At 43.0% G+C, this 19,778-nt stretch overlaps 1 protein-coding gene across 1 annotated transcript in view; it reads left to right on the top strand.

Annotated features, from left to right (window-relative positions):
• Window positions 1-6,538: 6,538 nt before the first annotated feature.
• GABRA5 (gamma-aminobutyric acid type A receptor subunit alpha5) overlaps window positions 6,539-19,778 on the top strand; it is a 93,256-nt gene continuing 80,016 nt past the window's right edge. The window contains exons 1-2 of the mRNA XM_075916457.2: window positions 6,539-6,689; window positions 18,729-18,850. Of these exons, the coding sequence (XP_075772572.1) occupies window positions 6,604-6,689; window positions 18,729-18,850 (208 nt within the window). The 5' untranslated portion in view covers window positions 6,539-6,603. The remainder of the gene's footprint in view (window positions 6,690-18,728; window positions 18,851-19,778) is intronic.

Below are 19,778 nucleotides of genomic sequence, written 5' to 3'. Positions count from 1 at the left end.
AAATGTGTAACTCTTACTAGTTAAAATGAAGAATCTAGGCCAGCACCTTTAATTATGTTTTTTATTTAAGAGGGAGAAAATTTGCTTTATCACCTTTACATATAATTAATGCAGAGTATTAAAAATCAATGTCAAAGCAAAATCAAGGATCAGATTTAAAGCCACAAATGCAAGAAAACTATCGTTAAAGACTATTCTTAACCCATTTCATTTTGTATAGATATTTTAGAACACAAAATGGTATTCTGTTATTAATACCCATTCATAATTTCATATCAATTTATGTTACTAATGTACAACAAGAAAATATAAGGGATTGGCTCTGCATTTAAGACTTCCATAGATGCTATGTTTAACAGAAAATGCATAAGCACCACAGATGAATAAAAAAGAAGGTTACACTCATGAAGCCCAATCTTCAACATGAGTTTTGTTAAGTGAGAACTGCAGGATCTGGCAATGAACTCTAAATTTGCTTGCCTTTGGGACTTTCAGTCAGACTCTTAGCTATATTCGTGTATGCACCAGCATGATCCTGATCTACAAAACCAACGAGAGTTTTGCCATTGACCTCAACAGAGGCAGGATAAGTCTTATATTTTCCTTGTTTAATTTCCTTGATCTTTCTTTATGGGTATTTTAAAAAGAAAAAAAAATGTTCCATTGCTCCATTATGGTGTCTGAAGGCCACATATCTTATCACTAGATCTATAATGGTGTGCTATTAAATCTTGGTGCATTTTTGTATGGTGCACTCACACTACTATATCATCACAATTCTTTTGAACTCTTAGGGCACATCTATACTTATCACAAAATCGATGCTCCAGAGGTCGATCTGATATATACCTGTAAATCAAGTGCCAAGGGCAGCCCTCACTGGTGTCTGGTACTCTTCCTTTTTCAAGGAGTAAAGGAAACCGATGGGAGCACTTGTAGACCCTGCCATGGCTCAGCTTAAGGTAAAATGACTCCACCTACACATTTTGTGCAGTTGGAATTATGTACCTTAAACTGACCTTCCAGGTCCTGTGTAAACCTGGCCTTACAGATTTATTAAATGGTTTCATGCATAGTGACAAGACTACTCCAAATATTCTGCATGGCAGAGGTTTATTCACTTTTGCACGTTATCCTAAGTATATATTCACAGTAAAATATTTAAGTTATCACAGTGTCTTCTGAAATATGTAACACAAGTAACATGTAATAAGGAACTATATTACAACTATTAACTATGCTAGTACAAACTGCCACTTAAATATTTAAAACTTTAGAGCAGTATAGGCCATCAATCATCTACAAAATTTCATTTTAAACTGGAGTGCCTATAATGGGAATCTTAACAGGTCTTTAAATATAGTAATTCTATGTAGTACAATTACATCAGCACAGACTTTACATTTCTGAACAAGAAAAAAAGGCAATCGAATGAAACACCTCTACAAAATGAAGGCCAAAAAATAAAGCCCACTTACTCTCTGTGAAGGGATTTCTATGACATGCCTCTTGCACTAGGCACAGAAGGTATGTTCCTCATCAGTCAGTTGCCCTTGGAGTTAATGGAGAGCTCTTTTCATGAAGGACTGACCTTTTTATCCGGTGGGTTGAGGCAGTATGTTTTGCTGTCTTAGGGGACATCATTATGGAGAGGTGGCAATAGCATGTGTGTGCATGTGGGTATCAAAGGAGCTGGAAAAAGATGCCTTCCTTATTTCAGCATACACGGAAGTCTCTAGGTATACCACATACCTATTAAATACTAAATTAATACATGTCATTAAAATATACTAGGGTTTGGTATAGGAAGGACCTCCAGGATCATCTATATTTTATTAAGTGCTTTTTAAAGCTTCAAGCCTATTGTCAGCATTCAGTAAACAATAATAGGGAGATGTAGTGGTCCCAGGATAAGGCATGCATATCAATAAATGTGTTTTTCTTTTCATAGAGTCATAGGGTTAGGAGGAACCATAAGGGTCATATAGTCTAACTCAGTGCCAAGATGCAGGATTCATGGTGCCTAAAACATCGAAATATCCACCTTGCCTTTGGTCATTAAAATGATTCTTGAGCATTTCACCCAGCCCTGAAACTTGGAGTGGTTCAGACATTCCAAACAGTACGCAAATCCACTGCCCGGTGCAATTTATTCTGCAGCCTCCTCATTCCATACGCCTGAGACTGCACTGGGGAGACAGGAGTCTGTCCCAATCCCATCCCGCAAATTGCCTCCGGAAGAGACATGGTGACTACTGGCCTGCCTGCCTATTTCTGCTATGGGCATGGTGGCCTCTGTGGGCTCCCAGCTACCTGGTGAGTTGCTCATCTTGCAGCTGGGAATACACAGTGCACAGTGTTGCCAAGTCTGCCTTTTTCCTGCAGATCTGGGCAATTTTAAAATGCCAGTTGCAGTTTGTTTTATTTTTGAATGAGAAATGGGTTTGGGGCTAGTTTGTTGATAGACTGCTACATTTTGGGCTGGGATCAGAACGAGGGAAAAGGGGGCAGCCTGTGCTGTGAGAGTCCCTGAGGAGTTGGAAAGGGGCTGTGCCTGGGATGTGTGTATGTCCTCCAGGGGGAAGGAACTCAGTTAGTGGTCAGTGCCTAGGGGCAATGTGGGGAGGGAGAAGGAATAGTGCCTGTGCTGTGAATCCTATGGAGCAGTGCCTGGGGTGTGAGAGTGGTGAAGGGCGATAGTGCCTGTGCTGTGTGTCCTGGAAGAGGGAGAGTGCTTGTGCTGTGTCCCAGAGGGGGGTAGTGCCTCTACTGTGTGTGCGTGTTTGTGTGTGTGGGGGGGGGGGATCCTTGAGCTGTGTGTCCCGAGGGGGGCAGTGCCTGTGCTGTGTCCCGCGGCGGAAGGGGGGGAGCAGTGCTTGTGCTGTGTGTGTGTGGGGGGGGGGGCAGTGCCTGTGCTGTGTGTCGGGGGGGGGGGGGGCTGCCTGTGCTGTGTATGTGGGGGGGCAGTGCCTATGCTGTGTGTCGGGGGGGGGGGGGGGATGTGCCTGTGCTGTGTATGTGGGGGGGCAGTGCCTGTGCTGTGTGTCGGGGGGGGGCAGTGCCTGTGCTGTGTGTCGGGGGGGGGGGGGGATGTGCCTGTGCTGTGTATGTGGGGGGGCAGTGCCTGTGCTGTGTGTCGGGGGGGGGGGGCAGTGGCTGGGGGGGGGGCAGTGCCTGTGCTGTGCTGTGTGTGGGGGGGGGGCAGTGCCTATGCTGTGTGTCGGGGGGGGGGGCTGGGGGGGCAGTGCCTGTGCTGTGTATGTGGGGGGGCAGTGCCTGTGCTGTGTGTGTATGTGGGGGGGCAGTGCCTGTGCTGTGTGTCGGGGGGGCAGTGCCTGTGCTGTGTGTGTCGGGGGGGGGGGAGGGTTCCCTGGAAGTGACAAGCCCCACAGGTCATTCACCTGGCCTCGCTGCGCGGGAGCCCCCAAGGCTGCTGAGCGGACCAGAGCTCGGCGCGTGACAGAGCCGGGGCATCCCCGCTTCCCGCCCCGCGTTGCTGCCTCTGCCCGCCGAGACGCCAGGCACCAGCCGCCTGTGTCCGGGCCCAGGAGGGGGGATCGGGGCTGCTCAGGCGGGGGGGGGGGGCTGTCCCGCCATCTCCCCGCTGCCAGGGTCTCACCCTTCCCCCCACCCCGGCGCACTTTGCAGCACGAGGAAGATGCTGCCCCTCCCTGCTCGTGGCTCCAGCGAGGAGCCGGGACCTGGCGCCGCCCCGCCCCGGGCAGTGCCGAGCCGTGCCACCAGCCGCAGAGGAGGTAAGCGGGGCCGCGCCGCCTGCCCCCCGACCTGCCCCGGGCTAGGCTCTGCCCCGCCGCCCGCCTTCCTGCTCGCACAGCGGCGGCTGCTCGACGGGAGCGCCTGCTGCAGAGCCCCTCGAGCTGGAGCGCTGGAGCCCGGCAGCCTCCCGCAGGCTGGGGCTGGGCGAGGAGCGGACCCCGGGCTGGGAGGTAGCAGCAGCCAGGCTGGATCAAGGCAGGGGGAAGATCCGTAGCTGCCCCTCTGGGGCTTGACGGGGCAGGGCTGAGCGAGGGGCGATCTGGGTATCAGGCTCTTTGGGGGGCTGCGGGGTGTTTGTTGGGGTGACTGGGTGATTACTGGGGGCAGGGGGCTCTGAATGCCGGATGTTTATCTGGAGGAGAGGGAAGGCTGGATGACAGCTTATATTGGGGCTCTGAGTTTCCCTAAAGTGTAGGGGACTCTGGATGGAAGGATTTCGGGAGGGAGGGGGGGTTAATTAATTGGCTGCCAGGATATTGATGGAAGGGTCTCATCTGGGCTGGGTTTGTAGATCTCCATTTGCAAAGGGCATTTTAATAAGGTTGAAGTAGGGGGCGACTGGTGAAGTGACCTCCCTGTCAGCATTCCCCAGAGGCGGATTTTGAATGTGGAGGAGGTGGATTTTGAATGTGATTGTCACTTCATAGCTTTGTTACTAATGTGGGGAACTCCTGATGGGACTTGTAGCTTATTTATCTAATCAATTAATTAAATCTGTACTAGGGATCTAATGAAAGCTTTCATTTGGTTACTTATGTACAGACCAATGTGCTCATTAAAAAACCCCCCACAAACTTGGTTTCAATAAATAGATTGGGCTACTAAATGTATGGCTAGTTTTTAAGAGACTCTGGATTATTAACGCAGTAGAAATCTGGCAATCCTAGGGCAGGTGGGAGAGAGAGCAAGAAACAAGAGTTCTGCAGGAAAGAAAAGCAAGCGCAGTCTGGCAGGAGGGAGCTGCCTGGGTCTCACTCTGCCACAGAACTATCCCTGGGTGCTTTTGGGAAACTTTCAGCCTCCCACATTCATCACCCAGCCTTGTATTGCAGCAGACTCAAGAATAAGGATGCCCTGAGCAGCCCCTTCCTGAACTAGGGCAGCTGGTAAGCATTGGGGGGAAGAGGTAGGAAGAGGAATTATTCCTGCCTTACAAAACAATGGTAGATGTTTGAATCCATGTGGTGGAGGGCTGGGATCCCACAAGGGGAGGATCCCCACAGAGCACCTTTGCATCCAGCGCACCTTGTGTTCTGTGCGTGGCTGGGCCCTACAGTACCTTATATGTACCTGTGCAAACTGCCTGGCACACTAGGCACTCATGAGACAGCCAGAGCTGGCCATGCATACTGCGGTCTTGCTGACCATGGACAGTGGTGTTGTGGGACTTGTGCGTCAGGCATGCCACTTTTGGCCTTTTGTGAGAAGTTGGCTAAATTGGGCAGCTTGAGGGCATCAGGGCACAGTGACCCATAGAGCAAAAGGGGCAGTAGTGGGCTCTGGGACTGTGTTCCACTGTGGGCTGGTACTTCTGGAGAGGCTGCATGGAGCGTCAGGAGGTGGGTGAGCAAGTAAATGAGGGGGTGGCTATAGAGATTTCAGGGTTGGTGACAGGGCTGAGGCTGCGTGTGGAAGGCAGAGGGTTAGGGGATGATGGCTTTGTGGGTCTCTGCAATATCCTAGGCTACAGGGTGGGAGAGAGAGAGGGAACCAACCCACTGACCAATTTCTGCTACAGCCAAGGGCTGGACTGTTGGGGAATGCTTGTGGGAAGCTACCTGTCAATAGGACTCCAGGAGAAATGGCTCCCTGGCTCTTCACAGATGAGTTTTTACAGACTGATCAAGAGAGAGCTCCCTAGCCTCACTGAATGGTGCCTTGTGTTGTCAATTGAATATTTCTAGGAGTTGAGAGGGAAAGTTGTGGACTGGACCCTTAAAACATTTGGGGTTTTTTGGACTGTGAAAGAGAAAGTGGAGAGGCTTTGTGTATTTGCATGAGCATGTCCAAAATGAAGAGAGAGAAAGAGAGAGGAGAGTGTGTGCGTGTGTGTGTGAGAGAGAAAGAGAGAGAGGGAGAGAGAAAGAGGGAGAGAGTAAAAGACTTTAATTAGGGCACAGAGTTGAGCAGGGAGAGAGAGCTCTCCCAAATACTGTAATTATCAGGTTACTTAATCATTGAGCAGACATCCAAAAAGTGACAATCAATCCCACAGGCAGATATTATATTATTGTAAATTGTTTCCTTAGCATGAGGTTTATATGCATTTAAAACAAAGAATGATTTTGTCTTTTTAATGCACAATATATTGGCATTCCTGAATTCCAGATAGTAGAGGATTTCTAACAAAAGATTTGGAAAAGATAAATTTGTAATTGAATTGTGATTATGAAAAGAATGTAACTAAGAAAAACATACACAATCAGCACTTGATTATCCAGCATATAGCTGTTACTTAAAGTAGATAAGAGTTAAAACCAATATTTGGAAACTACTAAACAGCTCTATCATTCTACATTATTTGCTTGATGAGCAAATCAACAAAGGTAATTTCTTTTGTTTTGTAATTTGTTATTAGCACAAGATTAAAATGCCCTGAAAAAATACATTTTCAACTATATAACATGGCATGTTCACAGGTAAATATAAGTAGCTAAAAACAGACAATTTTGGTTGTTGTCTGAATGCTGTTATCCTATTATCTGTTTCTCTTTTAATTTACATTGTTTTTGTTTGTTTTGTTTTTTGCTCTTACAGCTTAAGAAAAATAGCAGGAAAGGAATATCTTTTCCAAAAGAACTGCTTATATCATTAAATTCATTTGGAATGGACAATGGAATGTTCCCTGCTCTTATCATGATCAAAAAATTCTTCCTTCTCTGCATTTTCATGAGTTTAGCCAGTCACTTTGGGTAAGTTGTCATATGTTTGATTTTTTTTTTAACTGAAGGCCATTTTTTTAACTGACGGCCATATAGTCATATAGACTCTAAGAACATCTAAAGCTCTGTTTCCTGGCAAGAAGAAAAATAGACTTGCTTTTGCTCCACTATAAATGTCAGGGGGAAGGAACAATTGTTTCCTTGGTGAAATGTTCTGATCCTCACCAGTTTACGGACCAGTCTTACATCCCTTGCAATGCTGCTGACTATGGTGGATATTGAAGTTAAAGGGAGTTTTGTGTGTACAAGAAATTCAGAATCACAATCATAGGGGTCAAGTCAGCCAGGTGCTGAATGTGCTGACCCCCGTAGCAAGGCACTAAATTAGATACAAAACTTAAGTCGATGCAGGTCACATGATTTCAATGGGAAAAAGTGCTTAACTTTAAATACTTAAAATTAAGCACTTAAAGTTAAGCACATGAGATAAGCATATGCTTTAGTTCTTTACTGGAAGGAGTCCAGAATGCTGGGACATTGGTGGGATTGAGCCCCTAGTGTGTTTTGAAATTAAAATTGCTGACACCTTTCTTCTGCTGGATTATTGTATACACGGTGTAGTTGGCGAATGTGCAGATTGTATTAGGGCAGAGAGAATTCAGTATGCACTCCCAGTTATTAAAATTAATTGTTTAAAAGAGAGCTTGATCCTACTCAAAATGAAAATACAGGTTTCAAAGCTGAGAAAATATTTCTACAGAACATGTTACAAACAATTTTGCTTAACTTTTTTAGGTGTTTACCCGAATCATTATTTTCTGATTGTTACATATAGAAAATATAACTACTATATTTCAACTCTGAAAAAATAATTATCTGTTTTCACTAACTGTACCAGAAATAGCCTATGAAGGTAATTTTACACAGAGCATTTAGCAAGGCTCATAGAAATCTAAAGTGACTATATTTTAGGAAAATATATTCCATACAATTTTGAAAGATAAATTTTCCTTATTGAAACCTATCCAGGGGCACACATTAACAACTCCTCACTTTGAAAAAATATATAGTAAAGACAGATTCAAATCAAGACACATTTCAACATGATTAATTTTTTGAAGAATTTTGAAGAACAGGAGCCAAACTGGTGATTCTTCATAATGCAAAAAACAAGCACCCTGCTTGTGATCTGCCCCATACTTTTAGATCTGAACTTGAAGGCTCAGACCCATTTCCTATATAAGTCTGTTAAAACATTCAGACCTCTGCTACAAGTCTGCTGAGAAAAAGCAAACAGTTCTAAAACTGTATACTACAAAGATGCCAAACAGCTGAAAAATTAAAATACTAACCTATGGTACACCTGCTTCTGCTATCATTGAAGGCTTTGGCAAAACTCCCATTGGACCGTATTGCAAACAGAATCAGGCTCTTGGATCTAGATTCACAAAACATACCTCTGTGTGGTGATGGTCAGAACCTCCATGCCTAGCTCTTAGGCCTCTGCAATGAATTGGGCAGAGAGAAATTGCCTTAGAATGTGGGATTCACAAAACCCAGCTTAGGTCGCTCTTTGTCTAAGATAGCCAGTGGGAGACATGGAGTTGCTGCATGTGTCTTAAGCATTGCCCTTCTCTCAGAGAGTGATGCTTATATCCAGATTGCAAGGGGGGGGGGGGGGGAGGCGCACTTACCTCTGTTTGGGATTCCCAGCTGCGAACCCTCTCCTGGTGTTAGCTGTTCTAGGAGAGGAGAATGATAACCTCATATCCCATCAAAGGGAGGAAGGAGGACAAGGACAAGAACTGCTTTCATAGCATTTAGTTCTGTGGTTAAGAAAATTTCAGACTGTATTTCAAGTCCTTCCTCCAGTGGATGGGAAGAAGAGATCTGAACAGGAATTCTCTAGTCAGGTGAGTGCTCTAACTACCAGCCTACAAAGTCATCCTCATGCTTGTATCCTCTTTGGCCCAATGATTCTTTCATTAGCTAATCCACAGGGGAACAGCTTTGACTTTGGGCCAGTATGTGAAAGAGAGTCTGATGCTTTGAGCTCTCACCTGGGAAGTTGGAGATCCACTTCCCCTGTTGTAACATAGGAAAACTCATAATAGAATGTACCATAGCTGAGGGGTAAGGGTGCTCAGCTAAGAACTGACAGTGTCCCTGTTCAAATTTCTGCTCCTACTCAGGCAGAGGGGGGAAAACTGTGGCTCATCCATATCCCAAGTGAATGTTTTACTCTCTGGGCTAGAAATCAGGAGGGAGGTTCCACCCCTGGGAGACTGTATAAATGTCTTCTCCCCCTCCTCCAGCATTCCATGAAAGCTTCTCTGTAGGCCCTGATCTACTAGGCAAGGTCTGAGCATGTGTAATGCTGACAGGCAGAACTGAACCTGGGACCTCTGGAGCTTAGTGTATGAGCCACTACTGCTTGATCTAAAAGCCAGATGGCTCTCAGCTGAAGTTGTAAAAGAAACTCATTTTTTCTCTCTCTGTAAGTGGTCTAAGTGCCACTAGATGGGACAGAGCACCACAACCAGCAGGTGTGTGGGTTGCACATGATAATTGAACCAGGCTCTGCAAGTGAGCAATGCTTAGCTTCCCCTGAATTCTGCATTGGTCTGAGCCTTAGGTCTCAGGACATCTGGCATAGAGGTTCAGTGCACATGCTCAGCTGCAGAAACATGGTGTCAAGGGAACTTTTATAGCAAAAACATAGGCACTAAATGAGGAATCAGCCACCTATGGGTTCAGAGGGGCCTGATTCATGGATTTAGGTGCCTAAAGTGATAGGTGCTGTCTATGTTTTTTGTGAGTATGTTTATTATAGACGTGAGGAGGGAGTAGACAGTGATAGTTTGGTTCTACAGAGATGGTGACAATTTGCTAAAAAATATTATTTTGAGAAATATTCTAGGATTGCAACCTTGAGGTCTTTGCCCTTTCACTTCATTGCTATAGTAAACAGGAAAAAAATACAATAATTTAAAATTATCCATGGTTTTTTTGGGATAATATTCAGTCCTTTAACTTCTGTATGATACTATCTTTACAGAAAAAGTGTAGATTTGTTAGTCTTTGAAAAGAGGGTCTAAATACAGTGGCTAAAAACAATAAACAAATAATGGATAGAAATAAGCCCTATCGAGGATTCATGACAAAGGTTTGGCAGTGCTCTTCAGTTGTGACCTGCAACTCACCTGAGTTATGTGGCCTTGTACCAGGCTATGGCTAGACTACATTGAGCTATCAGAAAAAGGTATGCAAAAACATTTTTCGGAAGAGGTTTTTCCAAAATATGGCCCATCTACACTGGGCCAAATTTCAGAAAAGCCTCCTTTTTCAGAAGAGCCCTTCTTCCTCATGGAAGGAGGAAGCAGAGCCAGCCCAAGCTACAGGATGTCTGGGCTACTGCCCCATTGTAGGGGGCGCTACGCGGGGTTGCCGGACCAGGCGGGGGCAGGGCCGCGCATGCGCCAGGCTTCCGGGCCCCGGGAGTGCCGTGCACCCGGGGGCGGGGTCGCACATATACCACACTCCTGGAGACAGCTCCATGCTCCTGGGGCCCGGGCCGCACGAATGGTTCAGGCCGGCCCTGGGAGGAAGACAGGGCTTCTGAAAAAGCATGTCTGCTCTTCTGCAAAACAAAAGCAGAAGAGCAGACGCATTCCCTGGATGCGGCAGAGTTTTTCCGGGATACCTCTGAAAAAAACCCATAATGTAGACATAGCCCCATATAAACAGAAAGAGACAGTCCTGCCAAATTGGGCCAATTTATTTCTAAGAGTTAGTCAAATAGCTAGTAAGTATTCTACAATTCCATTCTTTCCATTTGTGATCCAATAATTTACCCTACAGAATAAATGTATCCACTGCAGTGTTAGCCCTTCATGTCCAATTGCTGCTGTAGGGTCAAATTGTGACTCTACTCATGCAGCAGCATTGAGGCAGAAGGTAGTATAGTTCTGCCTCAGAAGCAGCAGCTGTGTCAGTGTATATTTCAGAGATGCTTCAGCATAAAAAGACACTATATTAATATAAATATTAGAGTAGTATGTAAACAGTGGTAACCCTTTGATTGTTGCAGTTAACATTTGTTATTGCCACTAGACTGTACTATAATAATTTAGGATCATTTAGGTTCGGTATGCAGAGCTACATTTTAGTATGTTTTATTATACATGAAGAAAAACTGGCTGCCATTCTTGTACAATGGCAAATATTTAAAACAAAACACAAAAAGAAGTTGTAGGTGAAGGCTGTGATTTTCAGATCTGCCTAGCAGGACTAAGACATGTAATACCCAATGAAATAAATGAGAATTATGTATCTAAATCCCCCAGTTGTTTTTTAAAATCTCAGCAAAATCAAAATCTCAGATGTAATTTTGGGTTATCAGAAATATGGAATGACTGCTGAGGCTTAGATACAACATTAAACTGGGGGTGAGAGAGAAGCAAGGTGTAGAACTGTAAACATAGATAAATGGTGTTATTAAAAAGTTATGAAATTAAAATTCAGAGATATAGATCAAAGAAGAAGAAAATACAAAAATATACCAAACCAGCATTGTTCTTATAACAGTAATTTATGAGCCTTGTTCTTCATTGTCTAATATGAATGAAGCAGACTTCAAGCTTGCTAAAATCAGACCATGATTTTTATACCTTACTATACCGAGGTATTTTAAGATGCTTTAGATGCTTTACATTTATACTTAAATTAAAAATTAATCTGTACTATAATGTTAATGAATAGTAAAAAATCAATTACAGTAGCTGTAAAAGCAAACATCTTCAGATTAGACAAAGGCTCTGACATTTTTTTCCTTTTACACCCAAAACTTTGAGTGTTTTGAGTGTGCAAGAAATAGTGTCAGATTGCCACAGAACAAATGAAAGGTGTCTGATTTCACTGGGGGTGGAGCACAGTAGAAAGATTCTCCCCAGTGGCACACTTCTGGAGTGAAGCATAAAATTAACTGAATCAATTGACCAGAGCAGTCATTCCATAGAACAAGGAGTCACTTATTCAGTATCTTATATTGTGGGGTAGCTCTTGCCTCTTGGGTTTACCTGAGTATCACAATATGGAAAGATTAATTTAGCTGTAATTTGGGAAAGGCTCACCTTATGAGTGCCCAGAAATATATTTTAGCTAATAAGAAATTTCACTGGGAACCATTACTATTGGTACAAGATGAGAAGTGAGGTGATCCTAACTGCAGCCAGTCTAACTCGCTGGTGACTCTTTCTGCAGGTAGAAAACTGTTAATTGGAGCTGGTCAAACATTTTCATTGAAAAAGTCAACATTTTTTCTGCATTTTTCAACCAGTTCTATTATTAATAAAGCAATTGGGATGCCTGTAATGAAGGTCCTGCTTTTCATCTAAATTCATGCAGTACAGAGTGATGGATGATTGCAGTTCCCTGATCCTCAGCCATCATAAATGTAAGAGCCACGGGTTCTATTCTAACCTTGTGTTAGTAGAAGATAAGACATAGTGTCATGCCCCTTCCTAATCACACTCCTCCTGATATACCCCTTCTCTTCCCTTGCTCTGGAGTTAGGAGGAGGTGATCAGCAGAGAATGTGGCAGAGTTGCTTCTGCCAACTTTCCACCCCTAAAGAGATATATCCTACACAAATGTGGTAATTCTCCACCAGCTATCTCTAGCCTTAAAGTTTGACAGTGAGTTATCCCAGAGACAGAAAGGCGCAATATCTACCCCAGGAAAGGGAATAATTCTAGGAATTTATCAAATAGTAGAAGGCTGATTTCATCACCTCAGAAACTTTCTCTTTTACACCTAAGGCCTCAAGTGAATCAGAAGTCCCCTCTATGTGAGCAAAGGGGATATGTTTGGTTTTCTGAAATACGGCCAAGAGGAAATCATTTGAGGATGCTGGTTGGTGTTATTACCCATTAACTAACAGAGTAATCAGAGTAACTGAGAAATATAAGAGCCCTGCTAACTTGAGTCACCTACCAATGCAATAATTTTTTCTCTACAAGATATTTTCTGGGTGTTTTGTCCTGGCTACTTTTACATATCTTAATCCAATGGGCTTCCATTGGCCCAGGGATGTCAGGACTCTGTTGCTCTGGGCCACCAAGGCTCTCCTGTCCTGGGGCTACTGGAGCTCAACTGCTTTTTGGCTGCCAGAGCTCCATGACCAGCTGTAGGCCGCCAACACCCTACAGCCCCAAGGCTGCCCCTGGGTGCCAGGATTCTGCTGCCCCGAGCTGGGGCTCTCTGATCCAGGGGCTCTCTGGTCTGGCAACCTCTGTGCTAAACCAGAGAGTTCCAGATTAGAGAAGTTCAACCTGTAGTACGTTGGTGAAAAGAACCCTAGTTTCCATATTTGTCTACTTGCAGCCTAGTCCTTCTTTCCTTTTTACCCCTTTACTTAAAAAAACAAACAAACAAACAAACAAACAAACAAAACACAAACACAAGTGCAATGTTTCAGTATCTGTAGAACTACCAGAAAAACTACCAGCGCTGGGGAATGAGTGCAATATGTACTGGGGGCTTGGCAAAAGTTTTTTGATAGAAGGGACTAAGCTTAACTCATCTTCATAAAAATCTGTGCTGCTTCTGTGCAGCAGCACTCTAATGCGTGTTTTGGGCATCGCTTCCTCCAAAGAAGGCATGTAATACTGAATTACAGAAAGACTATAGTACCGGTAATACGTATTTAATATTGATCAACATTTGTCACTGAGGTATATGTCACAGTTTCAGAGTTGATTGCACCTGTATTTCTTCTCCAGAGTCCCTTGAGACTCCCATTTAAGGTTTCAGACTCCCAGCCATTACCTCTCTTTGGTGGAGACCCACATTTCTTTTCTTCCTGATTGTGAGTTTTAAGGCTGCACATTACCCTGTCATATATACTGCAATATCGTCAGCAAGCCAGGGTCTATGCTTTGCTTGCTCTATGAGGATATAACCAATGTCTGCCAGCAGTTACAAGTTAACCACACAGCAATTTCTCTGCAAAATACATTTATTTTTAGGATAAAAGCATCACAGAGAAAATATCTAAAAAAGTTCCTACATACTCACTAATATACCAGAAAACTGCCCCTTTTCTGTACCAGGAATCTGAGAGACCAACATCCTTTATGCCCCTTCTGCAAAGGCAGAGTTCCCTTAGGATTTAAAGTCCTGTCCATTTGCTGATCATCAAAAGAAGGATCTTGAATCTATTTATACTCAGCCTTTATATATCCCAAGTTCTTTCTTTGTTTCTTGGTCTCTGTAGTTGAGGTTTGGTCTCTGGGTCAAGCTCCAGTAACTCATTGGAACTCAAGTTTACAACTTGTCTTAACCAAACCTCATTGTTTTTAGTTCTTCGTGGAGCTGTGGTGGGTTCCCACCCCCACTTCCGTAGAGTAGAGGACATTCATACACAAACCATTTCTACATTTAATACAGTGCTCTCTAGAAGATACTATATGGGGTTGCAATATCTGCCACATATAAACAGAGTAGCAGGGAGGCTCTTTTGTTCAGAGAGACAGCTAAAAGAGTATCTCATCCCCCTTCTCTGTAATACCCTGGGACTAAGACAGCTACGACAATACTGTAAACATAAACATGCAAACAGCTTTACATTTTGAAGAGGGGTTTTGTGTGCAGTTTATATTTTCAGATTGCTAATAAAATCATTTACCTTGGGTCAGAGTTAAGGTTGTAATTTTACAATGAAATATTTATATTTGATAAGAATGTGTTTCTTTAGGGTGCTGTAAAACACTATCTCCTTAAGTACGTTCTTCAGCCTTCATTTTCTTACTTTTAAATGCTTTAGTTTTATAAATAATTTAATAGGTTATATTTACTGAGCAGCTTTAGTTGTTTTAAAAGAAATATTTTTGGAAATGACAGTGGACCCAGGAGAGACCCCCAGAGACAGTAAAAGAATTAAAAGTGAAAGAGACAAACTATTTAAGATAGAATCAACATGAGCAAAACCAAGCGTATTTCTTGTCAGACCAATTTAATATTTTAGTCAGTTCAGCATGATCAAGACCATCAACAGCAGCAGAAATGTCCAGCAATGCAAAAGCTTGTAATTCCCTAAAGATGTTCAGTCATCCATATTGGAAGGTAAATCATTCACAGTCTTAAGCATCACTGTCTCTATTGCAGTTTGTTCCAAAGCCTGACAGTTAACACTAACAGATTGTTTGTGATAAGGCGATGATATACTGGTAGTTACTTGACAACAATCCTCTCAAGCACTTTCACAAGAAAGGGTAAATGAAACACTGGAAAATATTTCAGACTTCAATGCTGCTTTTCTTTTTTGCTTTCTTTTTGAAGAATAGAGTTTCCTGTAGGACTGGAATTATACTGGAATGCAGAGACAAATTAATAGTTTATGTAATAAACAGAGGGGAGTATATCGGCACTTCTGGAGAAATTCAGTTGGCCAGGCACCAAAAGAAGGCTTCCTTTTCTGAACTAGCATTTTGAGTTCCCTTTTCTGAGATAGCTTTAAAATCTAACAATCCTGATAATATATTAAAATGTTTAATGTGTAATTTAATTCTTTCACCAGAGAGCAGGGTAAGAGCTGGGGATAGGAATGAGTTGGAAAATAACGAACCCTTAATAGTCTTAAAATCTCCTTATAGAAAAGGGCAATTTCATCTTTCCATCTACCAGGAGACATAATTGAGTATGTGCTTTTGCTGCTGTTGGGGAAAAGAAATTGATTACATGTTTTAAACAGAATTCTTGGATTTTCCTTTTGTGTCAGCAATGCCAGCTGAATAGTTAAAATAGTTGGTACTTACCTCCATTAACTAGGATGTTGTTTTCAACTAAATTGAAGGTGCAGCTGACCTTCACTGACATTAAGTGTACAACCTATTATCCTGAAATCCATCAACTGCCCACTAAACCAACAAGCAGAATCCTTGTATAATTAGTCTGAATCTAGTGGATTAAACTGCCATATTATGTTAGTTGATCATTTGCATTGCATCATCCACCTCACTTTGGTACTAAATGGCCAATGGAGTAGATGTGATCATAAGAGACAGAACTGGGAATTAAATTAACCTGGAGAGAATAGTTCTTGTGGCTTGGGCGAGGGGTGAGATTCAGTGCTGTGCCTCTAAAAACCTAGGGGGAAGGCTGTAAACAGGGCTTCAAGGCTCTGCACTCTCTTGGGATGCTCAAGGGGCTGTAGAGGTTCCTAGCATAATTAGCCCTCAGAGCCCAAGTTACAGCAGCCTCCCAGGGCTGCCTCATGAGCTTTAGCATTTCTGGAAATCTCCATACAACTACCTGCTATGGTCCCACATAGAAGTGAACATAAGAACATAAGTGCCCCCCCCCCCACTATTTCTAAGTCCCCCCCCTCAATGATCCCCTTTATCATGGCTTACAAGAAGGCTTGTCAAGGGCAGTGTTTGCCTTTGTTCCTCAGTGCCTACACTAGGGAATCCCCTGGCAGCACCCTTGTTATACCACTCAGACACTTCTACCTGCTATAATGGGTCAGGTCAGGGGAAAAGATCTCACACCTACTAGGTGGTTTTGAACCGTACTGTGTGACCCATTGGCAATTGACTCAGGGACAAGTTCCAATGTTACTTAAACCAGGAGTAGTTTAATTGAAGACGGTGGAATTACACAGATGTAATACTTGTGTAAAATAGATCAGAATTACGTCCCTAATCTCCTGATCTTTTCTGGTGTGAAATGGAAGTAATTCCTAGTGTAAGAGTGCTACGAGGCTAAACTGGTGTTTTGCAAAGCCCTCTGAGATTCTTGTGGAGGAGGCCATACATACTGCATTCTCTGGGGATTGGCAATGGGTAAATGAAAGTAAGATATATGTGTGGAGGGAAGGGATCATGCGTGAACATGACTTAGAGACCATCAATTCCAGAACATGCAAGGATGGAGCCTGGTGAACTTACAGCTGCATGTGTTTCCTAGTCCTTACATCCTCTGACAAGGCAAATACCCAAACCTTTCCACTCTGAAAGGAGAACACTCATGAACCACGGTGTATTTCACACATTTTCTCCTCTCTCACTTTCCCACCGGAGAGGAATGTGTATGAAGCTCACCATTTGTCTGATGTAAAGCCAGATACACCTAGATTTTTGCAATATTGTCTCTGTCCATAGGGACTTTGCATAAGACATGATTTTGTCCTGTGAAAGTAGATTGGGAACGCAGGAGGACACAGAGGCAGTGCCTCCATGTGGCCTCCATATGGTCCAAAACAGCTGGGAGTGGAGTTTTTCTGTATTGTGGGAATGCATAAGTGGCTGCACTGGGAGTATGGGATTAGAAGAGGTTGTCAAAAAATGCTAGCTCGTTTTAATTCCCCTCCTCCCCCCCCCCACACACTTTCCCATCAACATTTTTTAGTTGCTATAAAAAGAAAATGTCTTTTCAGTTTTCAAAACCAATCTAGGGTAAACATTCTTACTGAAAATGTGAGTTCTGGCATTTTGAATATAATAAATAAAACAAAACAATTGACCAGAAATGAAATTTTATATGGAAAACTTTTTGGTAAGCAATATTTTTTCAATCCCCCTCCAAAAAAGATGTTTCAGTGAAACTATTTCAGTCATTTTTCCTTATGAGCCACTATTTTCACTGTGGGTATGTCTACACTACCCCGCTAGTTCGAACTAGCGGGGTAATGTAGGCATACCGCACTTCCAAATGAAGCCCGGGATTTGAATTTCCCGGGCTTCATTTGCATAAGCGGGGCGCCGCCATTTTTAAAACCCCGCTGGTTCGAACCCCGTGCAGCGCGGCTACACGGGGCACGAACTAGGTAGTTCGAACTAGCCTTCCTAGTTCAAACTACCGTTACTCCTCGTGGAACTACCTAGTTCGTGCCCCGTGTAGCCGCGCTGCACGGGGTTTGAACCAGCGGGGTTTTAAAAATGGCGGCGCCCCGCTTATGCAAATGAAGCCCGGAAAATTCAAATCCCGGGTTTCATTTGCAAGTGCGGTATGCCTACATTACCCTCCTAGTTCGAACTAGGAGGGTAGTGTAGACATACCCTGTTTTAGTAATGTATTTTTCATTCTAAATATACTTGAAAAAAATTAATATAGGTTCCTTTCTTATGTCCTGGACACCAGGTTAGGTTTTCCTTGTCTGTAAACTGTAAATAACTGACATTATTCCAAAATAACAGTGCATGTCTACACTACAAGCCTTTACTTTGAAATAGTGTTGAGATGGAGGACTTCTTACTACCATTCATGGTAACCCTCATTTCACAATGAGTAAGGGAAGTTTTGCTTTCATTCCTGCTCTACTCTGAACTGATTAGTACTCAACTGGAGTATTGTGTCCAGTTCTGAGCACCACGTTTCAAGAAAGATTTGGAGAAGGTCCAGAGAAGAGCGACAAAAATTTTAAAGGTCTAGAAAACATGACCTATTAGGGAAGACTGAAAGAACTGGGTTTGTTTAATTTAGAAAAGAGAAGACTGAGAACGGACATGATAGCAGTTTTCAAGTATCTAAAAGGGTATTACAAGAAGGAGGGAGAAAAATTGTTCTCCTTGGCCTGTAAGGATAAGACAAGAAGCAATGGGTTTAAACTGCAGCAAGGGAGGCTTATGTTGGACATTAGGAAAAAGTTCCTAACTGTCCGGGTGGTTAAACACTAGAATAATTTGCCCAGGGAGGTTGTGGAAGCTCCATCACTGGAGCTATTTAAGACCAGATTAGATGAACGTCTGTCAGGGATTGGGTCCTGCCATGAGGGCAGGGGACTGGACTTGATGACCTCTCAAGATCCCTTCTAGTTCTAGGATTCTATGATTCTATAAGTTGAAGGAAGAATGTTCTTCCTTCAACTTTCTGCTATGTAGAGAGTACCAAAAGCCGAATTAAGCTATTTCTACTTAAGCTATGCAGTTGACGTAGCTGAAGTTGGTATCTTAAAATTATGGGAGAGAGTAGAAAATTGGAAGGAAAAGGAAGTTGATCTCCAATCCTCACCCCTATGTGACTGGCACAGCTTTTAATCAGTTTCCTTTATTTATATATTTAAAACAGCTTTTCACAATTGCCAACAGCTTCAGGGAAAGATGACATCAATGATAATATTACCATATTCACCAGGATTTTGGATGGCCTACTGGATGGCTATGACAATAGACTGCGCCCAGGACTGGGAGGTACAATTTCTATTGCTATTGCATCAAGTGTCTCTATTGCGTAATTCCTACAGCAAAGTCTATATAACTTGAGAACCCTGTCAGTGGAACAAACCTCTTAAGTATAGTTGTTCTGTCTACCTAACCAAAAGGAAATAGAAAGAGCCTTTGTAAACAAATGGCTGATTGGGATGAGGGAAAAGATACTGTCTAGAAATTGGTGAGACGACGCTCTCCTTAGAATCTGAACCCTTGCTGCTCACCTTGACTGTAGGGATCCACAGTATCTCTGAATCCAACTGTGGGCAATTAACCAATCCCCACTTAACAGAGTAACAGCCAAAGAAGGATGAATGGATGGGCTAGTCAATTTCTGGAAGGCTACATTTAGAAGGAAAACCAGGGATTCCTTTTCCTCTGAAACATTGCTGGAGTTATTGGGACTTCATACCTTTGTGCTGGCCTCAGCTGAAGCAAGCCACACAGACTATGCTTTACATTGCACTTTGGGTAATGGCAGCCTAGCTTGGTTATTTACATTTGGCTCTTAAAGCGGTATGATATTTTGCTATACATTTCAATAAAGCAAACCACAGAGGGGTTTCAGGTGAGTATAGGTGAGCAGAATCCTCTGTCGCTTAGAGTGGTCCATCACACTGATAACATTTCTAGTGCTACAAATTCAACTCTGGTACATCTCAGTGAAAGAATATGGCAGGTAAATATATACTGTGTGTAATGTACAGAATTATATTTAGCAAACAGCACAAACAACTTCCACAATAGATTATTTGTAATACTAATTTAGAATAACCCTGGTGGTTTATATTTTTCAGTAATAAAGACAGTCCACTGCTGATTGTGTCAGCATTTAGAAATCTCTAGTCAGGGCCCAGTCACAGCATAATGGACCTGATCCTCACTCAGGCAAATCTCTTTTACAAGTCCA

The sequence above is a fragment of the Pelodiscus sinensis genome, chromosome 1, assembly GCF_052426305.1.
Source record: "Pelodiscus sinensis isolate ZL-2025 chromosome 1, ASM5242630v1, whole genome shotgun sequence".
Taxonomy (NCBI): Eukaryota; Metazoa; Chordata; order Testudines; family Trionychidae; genus Pelodiscus; species Pelodiscus sinensis.
This window is presented reverse-complemented; position numbering and strand designations above follow the sequence as displayed.